This window comes from Dermochelys coriacea, chromosome 1 (genome assembly GCF_009764565.3).
Source record: "Dermochelys coriacea isolate rDerCor1 chromosome 1, rDerCor1.pri.v4, whole genome shotgun sequence".
Classification (NCBI taxonomy): Eukaryota; Metazoa; Chordata; order Testudines; family Dermochelyidae; genus Dermochelys; species Dermochelys coriacea.
In genome coordinates, this window is record NC_050068.2 from 157,891,568 (window position 1) to 157,904,084 (window position 12,517).

General features: G+C 41.1%; 1 protein-coding gene across 4 annotated transcripts in view; it reads right to left on the bottom strand.

Moving 5' to 3' along the window:
* The window catches only part of PDE9A (phosphodiesterase 9A), an 87,619-nt gene that overhangs the window by 30,726 nt on the left and 44,376 nt on the right, over nt 1-12,517 (bottom strand). For all 4 annotated transcript variants that reach the window (XM_038386779.2, XM_043506917.1, XM_038386778.2 and 1 more), the window contains 3 exons: nt 9,585-9,669; nt 3,033-3,114; nt 629-703 (listed from right to left, as the gene is read on the bottom strand). In XM_038386779.2, coding sequence (XP_038242707.1) covers nt 629-703; nt 3,033-3,114; nt 9,585-9,669 — 242 coding nt within the window. The remainder of the gene's footprint in view (nt 1-628; nt 704-3,032; nt 3,115-9,584; nt 9,670-12,517) is intronic.

Below are 12,517 nucleotides of genomic sequence, written 5' to 3' on the forward strand. Positions count from 1 at the left end.
GGCACAGGCCAACCCTGGGTTTTTAATTGCAGTGTAGACATGCTCAAAAGCTATGTCTTCATTGCAAAAAAGGTATGTTTATCTTGCTGTAAAATCCGAGAGGAGTGAAGGCACAGGCAGTGTTTACCTCTGTCTAGCTAGATGAGGTCATCCCTATGCCTTCCACCAGGGGTTTATCTTGACTAACTGCATCAAGGTAAGAACTATGGTGCCTTGTCTCCACTAGGATTATAGCTAGCTCGAGTTAGCTATCTCTAGGTAAAAATACCCCCTTTTAAGCAGTTAAGGCATAGCCTCAGTGTAGAGAAGGGCATGCAGGGGTTTGTTCGACGGAGCGAACGAGGCGCACCCCTACTTGTACGTGGGGTAAAGCACGATGAGCTCAGGCAGTGCAACCCCTTGCATGTTCATTTCTACACTTTGGGGTCAGTGACCATGTGGCCTCACTGACTTCCGGTGGCCAGTCGATGAACAGAGGGTATTCCCGAGTGTAGGCCAGGTCTTTGTTCCACATTGCCTTCGTTAGGCTTCCATTGCTAGATACTGAAGATGGCTTTCCTGACCATCCCAGTGCAGTCATGGGATAAGCCACAAGTACCAACAACTTGTTTACTCATTGCCTTATTACTTCATTGGGCTCCCACAGCCAGACGTCAAACGTTGGTTTCCGAAGTGCTTCTATGGTCTCTTGAGACAGCATGTACTGTAGACAAAAAGAGAGAGTCTGTTATTAACTACTACAGTACTGAGTTCCCCTCATGTCTTTGTGGGAGCTGCGTTCTGCCCTCATCAGAAGTTCTCCAGCATGCCATTAATTAATTTTCCAAAATTTAGTGCCTCAGCCGTGGCTGGGTAAAATGCATTGTCTCTTATTGGTTTTAATCTTAAATTCTTCATATTTTGGGGAATGAAATATTTAACTGCAGGTGATTTATACTGTTATTTTGAACAGTTGTTTTTCTCAAGGATTCCCACATTTCAATCGGGTGCCAGACAGCAAAGTTTATGCATGTGTTTATTGTGTACTCCGAGGTCCAAAACAATATCCAACTCAGCCTCCAGCAGGACTTAAAGTGTGCTGGGCTGGCACAGAACACAGACCCTGGAAATAACATTTCTAAAAAGCAAGCTGGGTCACCGAGGGTACACATTTTTAGTACCCCCGGGGGAAAAGCCCCTCTGATTGCCTGCTTTTCCTGCTTTCCCACATCCTGGGGAAGTGCAGCCAAGCAGAGCTGCTGCAGGAAACAGGTAAGGCTCTTTCTCCCTCCCCTCAGGAGCTGACACCGTGCTCACAGAAGGGGAAGGGGAGGAGGGAGTAGAAAGAGACCAGCAGCTCAGAGCTGGTGGTCGTGGTGGTGGGGCTGGGGAGACAGGATTGATTTGGAGTTTGGGGGCAGGGGATGGGCAGATGTGAAGAGGATGACAGACCTCTCCCCCCCTCCACTTTTTTCACAGCACTTTAAACATTGGCCCCCAGTGTTCTGGGTTGTTACTGTGTTGGTAACAATGGCTGGCAATTTATAAAAAATTCTAGAGTGCTAGAAGATGTTGAAGGTATCTAACCACTATTGAACCGTGTTTTTGAGACAACATGATCAAAATATTCTTGGAATACATAAATCTAGTATCTTAATTGGTCTACTTACCATAGTTGGCTATAATTAGTTTTGGTATACTATACTGAGAATATAAATGAAATTATCTGTGCCACTCCATTGTTATTTAATTCAAGCAAGAATTACATTTGAGGATTAATTCTTCATCTCTGGAAGGAAGTAATCTTGCGTTTGCATTATACTTTATTTGTAGTATAGAGTTTTGCTAGACAGCTGTAAATTAGCAATACTGATGTATTAATTAATAACAGCATTGTAATTACCAAATCTTTTTCAAGTGAACTGCCACCTCCTAACATGCCTGAGGTCACACAAATCCAATATTTAAAACCATAACGAATGTCACACACAGAGCAAACAAAACCTAAATTTCTCCTAAAACCAAGCAATTAAAAGCCTTGGGCTCTAGGCAGAAAGGAACAACAGTTTACCACTGTGTTCAGTTAGTGCAACTCTCTACAGTAATAGTTAATCTCAGAAGCCAAGCATTGTAGCAGTGGGTAAAAGGTTAAGGTATAGTTTCCGTCTACATATCATGGAACAAAGGAATGTAGAGCAGTTTGAGAAAACATGTGTTAGTAGTGTCAACAACACACACAAATTTAAGCAAAGCCAAAATGGAAATGACATTTTATAGCTCATTAAATCCATTTTCAAGAGACAGATGCCAGGACTACATAAATTACTTTAACTGAAAAACAATTCACTGAGAGGGAAAAAAGTAGATGCGCCATTACAGAATAGGGAATAAAGTTATAGACTATAATAAATCTTGTTCTGAGCCTGCAGACTAAGTATCATTGGATAAAACAGAACACTAAATGTTCGACAAATTTGAGGAATTCAGTAACATTTTCAGCTTTAATGAGATTCCAAATATTAAAGGTTATTGAGGGTCAGATTTCAAACCCATTGAAATCAATGGGAGTCTTTCTATTGGCTTCCAGGGTCTTTGGATTAGGCCCTTAATCTACACCAGTGGTTCCCAAAGTGGTGTCCCCGGACTCTGAGGGATTTTCTGTGGGTTACATGGGGGGTCCCACCCTTAAGCCATGGCCGGGACATGCTGAAAAAGTATTCTGGTATTTTTGCTGCATGGAGGATGCCATTTTGTTCTCAAAATTGCATTCTCAGCACACTGTGACCTTTCGCGCACTGTGCGTGACAGGTCACGCTGGCAGGGGTGTTCCCATGCTGGTGGGATTGTTCCAATAGTACAGGAAATGAAAGGGGTCCCGGACAGTTAGTTAGTCAGATGCCAAAGGAGTCCTTGATGGGAAAAAGTTTGGGAATCACTGATCTAAACAATTAAAGCTATAGAGTGATGTGAAGTCATGCATTGTATTCCAGCTTCTCATGGGAAGGCATGCTCTATAAATTAACATCCTGATAACAAAGTACATCTTTTGGTACCTTTGGATAGGATGGTACGTCCCTTCGGGGTGCCAACTTCTTGTTTTCATCTAAGAAGCTGTACTTACAGGGACAGCTGGTCCTGCAAATGAAAAATTCAGCCCTCAACTTTGGGACAACAGCAGATGCATTCTCTTGAGTATATTACTGAATATATTAAAATATCTTGGTATGTGGTCACATAGAGGGTATGTCTACACTGCATCTTAAGCCTGGGTACTAACTCAGGTTTGAGCCCAAGCCCCACTTCCATTCACACACAAATCAGTTTAACTCGGGTCAGCGAGCACTCAGAGCCTGGATCTTAGGACCAGCTAGGGGGTGGCTACAAGCGCAAATTCCGCTGGGACTGAGGTCCAAACCCTGTGATTTTGCAGCATGGATGAAGCTCAAGCTGCAGATCCAAGTCAGAAGATCTGTGTGGTGCCATATGGATGTAAACCCAGGTTTACAATGCAGTGCGGAAGCTGAAGTGTAGGTTTGGAAACACCAAACCCACAAGCCAAGGTCCCACAGACCTGGCTTTACAATGCAGTGTGGACATATCCTTAGAGTTACACTGCTTCCCAATCTCACCTAACAATCTCATTTTCTCTAATCATAAGAAAGAATCATAAGGGCCAAGTCATTCTTGCCTCTGTATGAGGCAATATATAATTGAGGCCATCATAATATCCAAGAATCTCTCTGGAAACAAATGTAGGTGTCTCTGAAATTCATTCATACTTTTTAATTTAATCATCTTTAATAGAACCATAGACTTTAAGGTCAGAAGGGACCATTATGATAGTCTAGTCTGACCTGCACAACGCAGGCCACAGAATCTCATCCACCCACTCCTGTAACAAACCCTTAACCTATGTCTGAGCTATTGAAGTCCTCAAGTCATGGTTTAAAGACTTCAAGGTGCAGAGAATCCTCCAGCAAATGACCCGTGCCCCATGCTGCAGAGGAAGGCAAAAAACCTTTCAATTCAACCGATTCAATATCTTTATTATCTTTTGTGTAAAATAGTTCGGCTTGAATTTAGCTTTCATTCCTAGATTCCTAATGTTTAGATTATCCCTTTTTATTTTAAAAACACTCAATAGTAAAGCAAAAAGCAAAGAAAACTAAAAAAAAAACCCAAATCCAAAAAACTAAAAAATCAAAACCCAACAAAATCAAAACAACCTATCAACTTTATTTCTTCCTTTCATAATTTTGGAAATTTCTATTATGTCACAACTTTTCCTCTATTCCAGTGTGAATATCCCAATCCTATAACGTCTTCCTTGTAACTTTGATGTTTGCTATCATCTCTGTTGCTGTATTTTGTATTCTTGCAAAGTAATTTTGACTTTTGGTTGATGGTGATCAGTACTGAATACCATCTAACAAGGGCTTTATGCATTAGCAGTATCACTGGTGAGGTCAGAGATTGTCCAAAACAGTCCTAAGAAATCAATCAGTTCATGAACAGTAATAGTATTACTCTTTGTATTGTAGTAGCTCCTAGAGGTCCCAGCTGACACTGGGACTCTATGGTGATGGCATTGTATGAACACTGAATAAGACAGTCCTTGCTCCAAAGAATTTACAATCTAAATACATAAGACAGAAAAAGTACAGAAGAAAGGAACTATTATTCCAGTTTTACAGGCAGGGTGCTGAGGTGCAGAGAACCCAATGGCTAGATCCACAAAGGGGATTTAGGCTTAGCATTGCATCTTCTATCTTCAGGTGCTCTGCCTCCTACTTGAGCCCACAGCTCTGAGTCAGATGCTCAGGCTCCCTATACAATTCATGAGGAGAGTTAGGTGCCCAGAAATGGGATCTACAAAAGCCAGCACATTGAATAGGGAGCGGCCTAAGCTAGCCAATAGGAAACACCAAGGAGAGGGATGTGGCCTCAGCTCTACCCCTCTCAGGGACTTAGGCGCCTAACTCTCGCCAGAGGTTGGTACCTACCTATCTCCACTTGGAATTCACAGCTGTGATCCTGCTCCCACAGGTGCTGGCTTCCTCCAGGCCCAAGGGGTGCTCAGTGCTTGACAAAGCCCTGGCTGGGATGATTTAGTTGGGGTTAGTCCTGCTTTGAGCAGGGGATTAGATTAGATGACCTCCTGAGGTCTCTTCCAACCCTAATCTTCTATGATTTTATGATTCTATGGTAGGCCTGCTCCAAGGCTCCATCTGAGCACACCTATGGGGTTGGGCTCCACAGGCGAGATAGTGGGAAACACCTGGTTTGAAGATCCCATCAGAGTTTAAGTGTGAGTGATGTGTCAGAACTTCAGCAGCTGTGCACATGCCTGCTGCCAGATTTTTAGGCATCTCGGAAATTGAGGTACCTACAGGGTTAAGCAGTAGCTAAATGCGGGTTTTAAGGATCTAAATTTTGGCCTTAAGCACCTGAAGTAGCAGTTAGGTGCCTAAATCCCTTTGTGGATCTAACCTTATGGGACTTGCCCAAGGTCACAGAGAAAACCTGTGGCAGAACGTGGAACTGACCCCACATCTCTTGAGATGCAGTCCAATGCATTAACCACAAGAACGGCCTTCCTCATTATCAGAGCGTGCTATAGAAATGGGAATCCCTGGGCCGGATTCATCACTAGCCCACAGCTGATTTGTGTGGTTTGAGGGGGTACTAAACTCTGTAAACTCAGATTAACCAGTCAGTTTCTCCTGTCTAATGTAGGGGGAATCCCCAGGTGGAGGACAGGCACATTAATGGCTCATAAGCCACACTCCTCCAAGCCCCTGTGCTAGGGGTATGATAGGAGAAAAGGTGGTGTGGCCCCACCATCCCTGCACCTGGCTGAAAGTAGCTACTGGGGGCGGGGGGCAGAGCAGCATGGAGCAGCCTTCATGTTGCTGTAACTTGCACCAGTGCCAGGATGTAATCAGGCACTTACGTATGTGCATTGCCTAAATTATACCCCACAAGCACCCTCATGTTATTAGCCTCTACAAGCGGCAGGTGCAAAAAATGGAGGCCTGCATTAACAATCTGACCCTTAGTGTGTGGGTAAGGTGAAGGGAGCTTTGCTCCTCTTCTTTGAAGAAGCTGATGTGCTTCTAACTGTATGTGATGACACTCCAGGAGGGGCATTTTAAAAATATATATGTTGAGCATTACTATTCTATTCTATATCATTAAAATATGACAGTACGTCTATATACATTTTAATAAACTGTGTAGTGAATGAAATACTGTGGTATGAAGGCTGGATGAAGTGCAAAGAAAACCACTAAGTTGCTCTTGGATGTTTTTTTTAGACTCCTCATGCCATGGGGAGGGCTTGTTTGCTTAGCAACTCAAGGATGAAGCTCCTCTTGCACTGAGTCAACACTCCTGCATGTCATTGCTCCAGCTGAGCCATGGTTGCTAGGGAAACTGGTAGCTACTTGTAATTACTCAACAACTTCAGTGGGGGTCCCTCTTAAGGACAATGCCACACAAGGAGCAGACTTTCCTTGCTTTAGAAAACCAAAGCAATTCACTAGGATCTTTGATTATATTCTGCATGACTCAGGTCCAGCTGCTGATGCAAGAGCCATCTGTTTAAGCTGATGACTACAGTGGGTGGCTTATTATGCATGCTTTTAGGTCATTCGGCTTGGATCTCAGTCTTCACTCTAAAAATAAGAATAAGTAAGCTGATACTTTTCTTTTACCTTGATGATGTGGGAGAGGGAGTATGTGTGTTTGTGGGATTCCTTGCTGCAGCCGTACGTTTAATGGAGAATCTGAGATGTAAGTGGTCTCAATTAAAGTAAAATCAATTAATTAATATAAATAATTAATTTTGCACTTTTACAGTGTTTTTCTCCTGAAGATGTCAAAGTGGTCAACTCCACACATCAGGTCTCATAATACTCGTGTAAGTTAAGTAAGTATTATGGTAGGAAGGATGATCTTGTGGTTAAAGTACACAATGAGAATCAGGAGACCTGAATTCTAATCCTGGCCCTGCCACTGGGGGTATGTCTACACTGCAAAGAAAAACCCGTGGCTGCCCCGTGCCAGCCAATTTAGGCTTGCAGGGCTCAGGCTGCAGGGCTGTTTCATTGCTGCATAGGCTTCCAGGCTCGGGTTGTGGTCTGGCTCTAGAACCCTGAGAGGTGGGAGGGTCCTAGATCCCGGGCTACAGCCAGAGCCCGGCAGTCTATACAGCAGTGAACCAGCCCTGCAGCCCTAGCCCTAACCCAGTCATGGGATTTTCTTTGCTGTGTAGACATACCCAGATTTACTACATGATCCTGTCAGATTGTCTCTCAACCTCATCTTCCTTGTCTGTAAAATGGGGATAACAGTGTAGTGAATTGGCTAAGAGCCCATGCTTTTGAAGCAGAGGGCTTCAAGGTTAAATGCAACTGAGATTTGACAGTAACTAGGTAATTAAAGCTGCTACACCTCACTGGGAATAAAGACTCCTCTACCCATGTGGGAGAAAAAAGAATCAGCTGGGGTTAGCCTTAGATCGGCCAAAAAGAACTCAAGAAGAGCAACAGTCACTGACTATAGTTACCACTACCTCTGAACAGTGGCCCCGATGGCAGAGGTCCCTCTGACCTTAGGGGAACCAGGGTGCCTTGACCAACCACAATCAGTCAGCAGTAAATGAAAAAAAAACAATTTGATTTTATTTTTTTCGCCTTTCATTACACATTGACACATTACACTTAACACATTGATTTCAACGGCATCACACCAACATAAACCTGGAATTTTGCAATGGTGGGGCAGGCCCCAAGTTTCTATCTTTTTCTACTGCAAAGATGCAGCTGTTACAATGTAAACAGATCTGCAGTCTTGTAGAACAACCGCAACAGCAAAGATGGGATCTCACTTCTCCAGTGCACCACTGACTTCGAGGAGGTGTGAATTCCACATTCTAATTGGATGCATTTAAATTGTCACATTATTAAGCACAGGCAAGTTCGTTTTTTCTTTTAAAGCCTACTTACTTAAATACAAAAAACCTGTGTTAAATCTACCTTATGACTGCCCAGGTAAAACCACAAAAATGCAACATTTTGGTCCCACAGCAATGTTAACTTGACTACATTGAATGTATGTAATATTTTCTATTTCTGATTTTCTGGTTAAATGGAGAGCTTGCTATATTGTTGCTCATATTACAAAATATAGACCACAAAACAACAGGATGTGCAGCACGAACGAGTCAAGACTGAGGTTAGAACAATAAGTTTTGAATTTCCTAATTTTGGTGAGATATTAACTGTGCAACCTTAATGTAGCATTAACATAATTTTTTGTTCTGTCTCTCTCTGCACGCCTGTATGCACACACTCACATACTCTACAAAAAGTCAGGAATCAAACCGCCTCTCCTGCCCCCACCCGTATGCAAATTGAATCTAACATATATTAGAACACAAATTTTTGATTTTGCTGCCAAATTCATTCCTAGCCATCCTAATGAAATTCCCTCAGATGCCTTAACAAGTGACTATGTAGCCAGCAGGGAAAATTTGTGTCTGTCATGCTACTTGCTGTAAATCTGAAGCAGTTCCATTGAGGTTAATGTGTTACTTCAGATTTACACCAGAATGACAGGGCAGAATTTGGCCCTAAGACTGTATCTAATACAAATGTGTTTTTTGAACTCTCGCATCACATTCATCTGGATGATCATAAAATTATAAAACCAAATTATTATATAGCCAGGTTTCATGGTGTTTGAACAAATCTCCCATCTACTTCAATGAAAGATTTGTCTGCTTAAGGACCAAAAAGTGTGACCCTAAATATAGAACAAAAGTGAAAGGCTTTCAAGACAACACACATAGTTAACTTCGCTTAGGAGATACCCTTTTTAGCAAGAGTCTGAATTGCCTGTCCTTAATAACCATACCAGCAGTGTTAATAATCTCTTAGTTGCTGATATGTTTATCTTAATGATGTATTTTGGAGACATAAAGGTCCAACACTCCAGCTGATGCAGTGTACCACAACAAGATACAATTCCCTCTGCTGTTGTTTTAATTACAGCAAGTCTAAACTTGGTAATAGCTAATCGGTAGGGTGACTCCTTGAATTTAGAAGGAAATCCCTCATTGCTAGTTGAAACTGGAAGTCAATTCTGCAGAAGTGTGAGACCATAATTAGAAGAACTGTTATGTATTTATGTGATATTTTCTCAACTTCCATTTTAAATCTTAGTGGAGCTAATTAGAACACTAGCCTCTTACAAAATAAATGTTTTCTTTGACAGAAGTTTCTCTTTCTGCATAAAACTTGGTGCAAAATTCCTATGACTGGATGGCTGAACACAGAAAAAACAAGACATTAATCTCTGTCTGCAAGAAGATTTTTCTTTCAGTCATCAGGAACAAGCTTTTTTAACTACTGAATTTCCATAAATTCTTAAATGAAACCACAGTCTTTGCAAATGAAGCCAATGCCCCGCACAGCACTGATTTGCTTCTGTGTTTAAAAAACCAGAATGACTAAATTCAATGGAATTACTTCACCAGAGTTTGAATCCAGAAATCCAGCTGGATTTTTCTTTTCCCCAGTGGTAACTGAAGCAGAACTTACCTGGTGCTTCTTGCTGCCATTTCCTCCCTCATCTTTTTAATGTCACTCTTGCATTTTTCGATCTCTACTACTTTCAGTCCTTCCACTGTCAACAAAGCAAAACAACAGGGGTGTTACCATGGAGAAACATGAAGGATCTTATTTCATTAATTGTGCAGAATTTCAAAAGGGTTGTAACAGTGGGGTTATCCAGTGAGTCAACAGGTTCTTACATGCTGCACCAGTTCCCATACGTGCAGGAGTTACTGACACCATGTAGCTTTAAAATCCTTAGGAATTTTCTGTTGCCAATTTTTGAAATTAGCTCAAGTGTTTTAATTCACAAAATGGCTATAGCATCTAATCTTTTCAGAGTAGTTAGCAACAGTCTACTGCTCTGTTACCTTTTTTACCCCTCTTCCTTAGAACACTAATCAAAGGAATTAGTTGGCAAAGAAATGCTCCAGTAATGTGATAAGATTGCCAGACTGTACAGTCACAAAAGTGTCCTGCTAGAATTCAAATTCTCATTAAGATAAAAGGTTTTAATTTAAAAAGTTCCCCAAGGAACAATAGGAGACTTTGAGAGACATGCCTGGATACAGAGAAACCAAAAATAGACATTTTAAAAATGTCTTGGTGCTTAGAAATAACTTTATTTCAGTTAAGTACCTAAAATATGTCATAATTCCTTGCGGATAAGTTGTTGTGCAATCCAGGGTTATTGTTGCATATAGCACAGGAAATACTATACTCTCATCTCTATGTATTATAAGTGCCACAAGGCAGAAAGTCTGTGTTTATGTTGCAGCTTGTTTCATTCCATGCAGTCTTGAGAGTCTCACACAGGTCCAATGAGTGGATCTCCCTCCCTTCTCACTCTCAGGCTACCAGCATACTCAAGGACGTAATACCAAACCATTTATTAAGTGCATATCATTCACAGTGTGATCATGCCACAGCTCATTTGTTTACTGTACTCACTACTTACGTAGACAAGCTGATGTGCAGGAAACTCAAGGGAACTTTTAACTGTTGGATCAGTATTCATTCAATCTCTCTTAAAATAGTCATCATCTTACCCACCCATAGCATAACATGCAAATAATGAAAAATTGCTTGGGACGGACATAACCCTGTAGATCAGCAGAGGACTCAGATTTCATCTAATTGCTAGTATCTACAGTTATTGCTTTTGGGTATGGGAAGGGGGGAAAACACAAGGGATACACAAACTCAATCCAGATTATTACATATGAGAAGAGGAAAAGGAGAGAGTTCTGAAAATAATTCATGTTTGACGAAAGGGACTTGGAAATCACATTTCCATCTGAACATTTTGTACTTAATATTTTTAGGAGTAACCCTTAAGTTGATTAGAGCAGAAAGGGATGAGAGAAAAAAGGTTTATTTATTCAGTGTTTGTTTGGTGTGCTTTTGACAGCACTTGGTGTATGCTCAATTTTACAGCTTTGTTGGTAGTCAGTTGCACTTCCTGTCTCATACACTGGTATGATGACCTCTGTGACGCATGACTGGAAAGAGTTAAGCATCCTGCAGGATAAATGACTCAAATTCAACCCGTAACAACATAAGGGGAGATAATGTTTGTGTTTTTACATATATATTGGTAGAGGTCAACAATATAATCAAACAGTCCCTGTCTATGTGTATTCTGTTAATTCAGAGATCAAAAGGACATCTTAACATTTAAATGAACTGTAAACATACGATATCGCTGTATTCACTTTCTTTGAAATGTATAGCAACTCATTTGGGAATGGTGGAAAAACAGGAAATTGCCTTAAATTAATCTGCGTGGATAATTACCGGGGATTCTTAGGAACTGGGTCCACTTCAAAGTCCACATGAGTGCCTATTCTTCGCCTAAGGATTCTGAGCTGTTACAAGAAGCCTGAAACTATATAAAGATATTTGGGTCCCAGTCCTTTTTATTTCAGATCTGCTTGAGGCTTCATGCAGGAGAAGCCTAACCCATAACGACTGAGATCCCAGTTCTGACTGGACAGCTCTGAATATAAACTGGATTATAACCTGTTAACTAATTCTGAAAGAGCTCTTTGCAACTACAAAGCTCACCATTTCTGCTATTAATCTGAATCTCAAGAATTGTACTCATGTCTGTATGTCTTTTAACTAATACTCTCTCTCTTTTCTTTTTAAATAAATTTTAGTTTAATTAATAAGAATTGGCTGTAAGCGTGTATTTGGGTAAGATCTGGAATATTCATTAACCTGGGAAGTCATGTGTCCGCTCCTTTGGGATTGGTAGAATTTTTTTATATGATGAATAAGATTTTCAATAATCCTCATCATATTTGACTTGGGTATCTGGGTGGAGGCCTGAGGCTGGGTTACTATAAGGGAACTGTGTTGTTGGCTTCTGGGCAACCAGTGAAGTACTATAGAAGCTGTTTTTTGCTGGTTCTGTAAAGTAAGTATTGGAATATCCAGCAGCTTTAAGGATTGTCTGCCCCATTCTTTGCAGTTCACCCTAATTGAGTGACCTCAGTTGGCTCGCCTGGGACTCCGGTCACAGTTGTGCTTCAGCTTTCCTCAGACCTGCTCACCATTAACACGGGAGCAGAAAACTAATATAATTATTTTTGAAAAGGGTGTTTTTAAAATTAAAAAAAATTAAGTGTTCTTCTTCCTAAACCTATGTAAGGAAGGAGGACTTTTGGGCAGGCCTGAAACGGTCATGAAATTAATTTGTGGTCATGAAATTAATGTTGTTAGCATTGTACAATCACATGTAACAGCAGTTTAAATTGAGAGGCAGGGCTAGATTCTGCCCTCACTTTACATTTGTGAAATACTTTGTGGTGATTAAATGTAATGCCATCAACGATGCACCAATGAAAGATAGCTAGATAAAGTGGTTTGAGCTCACTCATAGCCTTAGATGTCATTCCTTTAGATGTCCTTTTCAG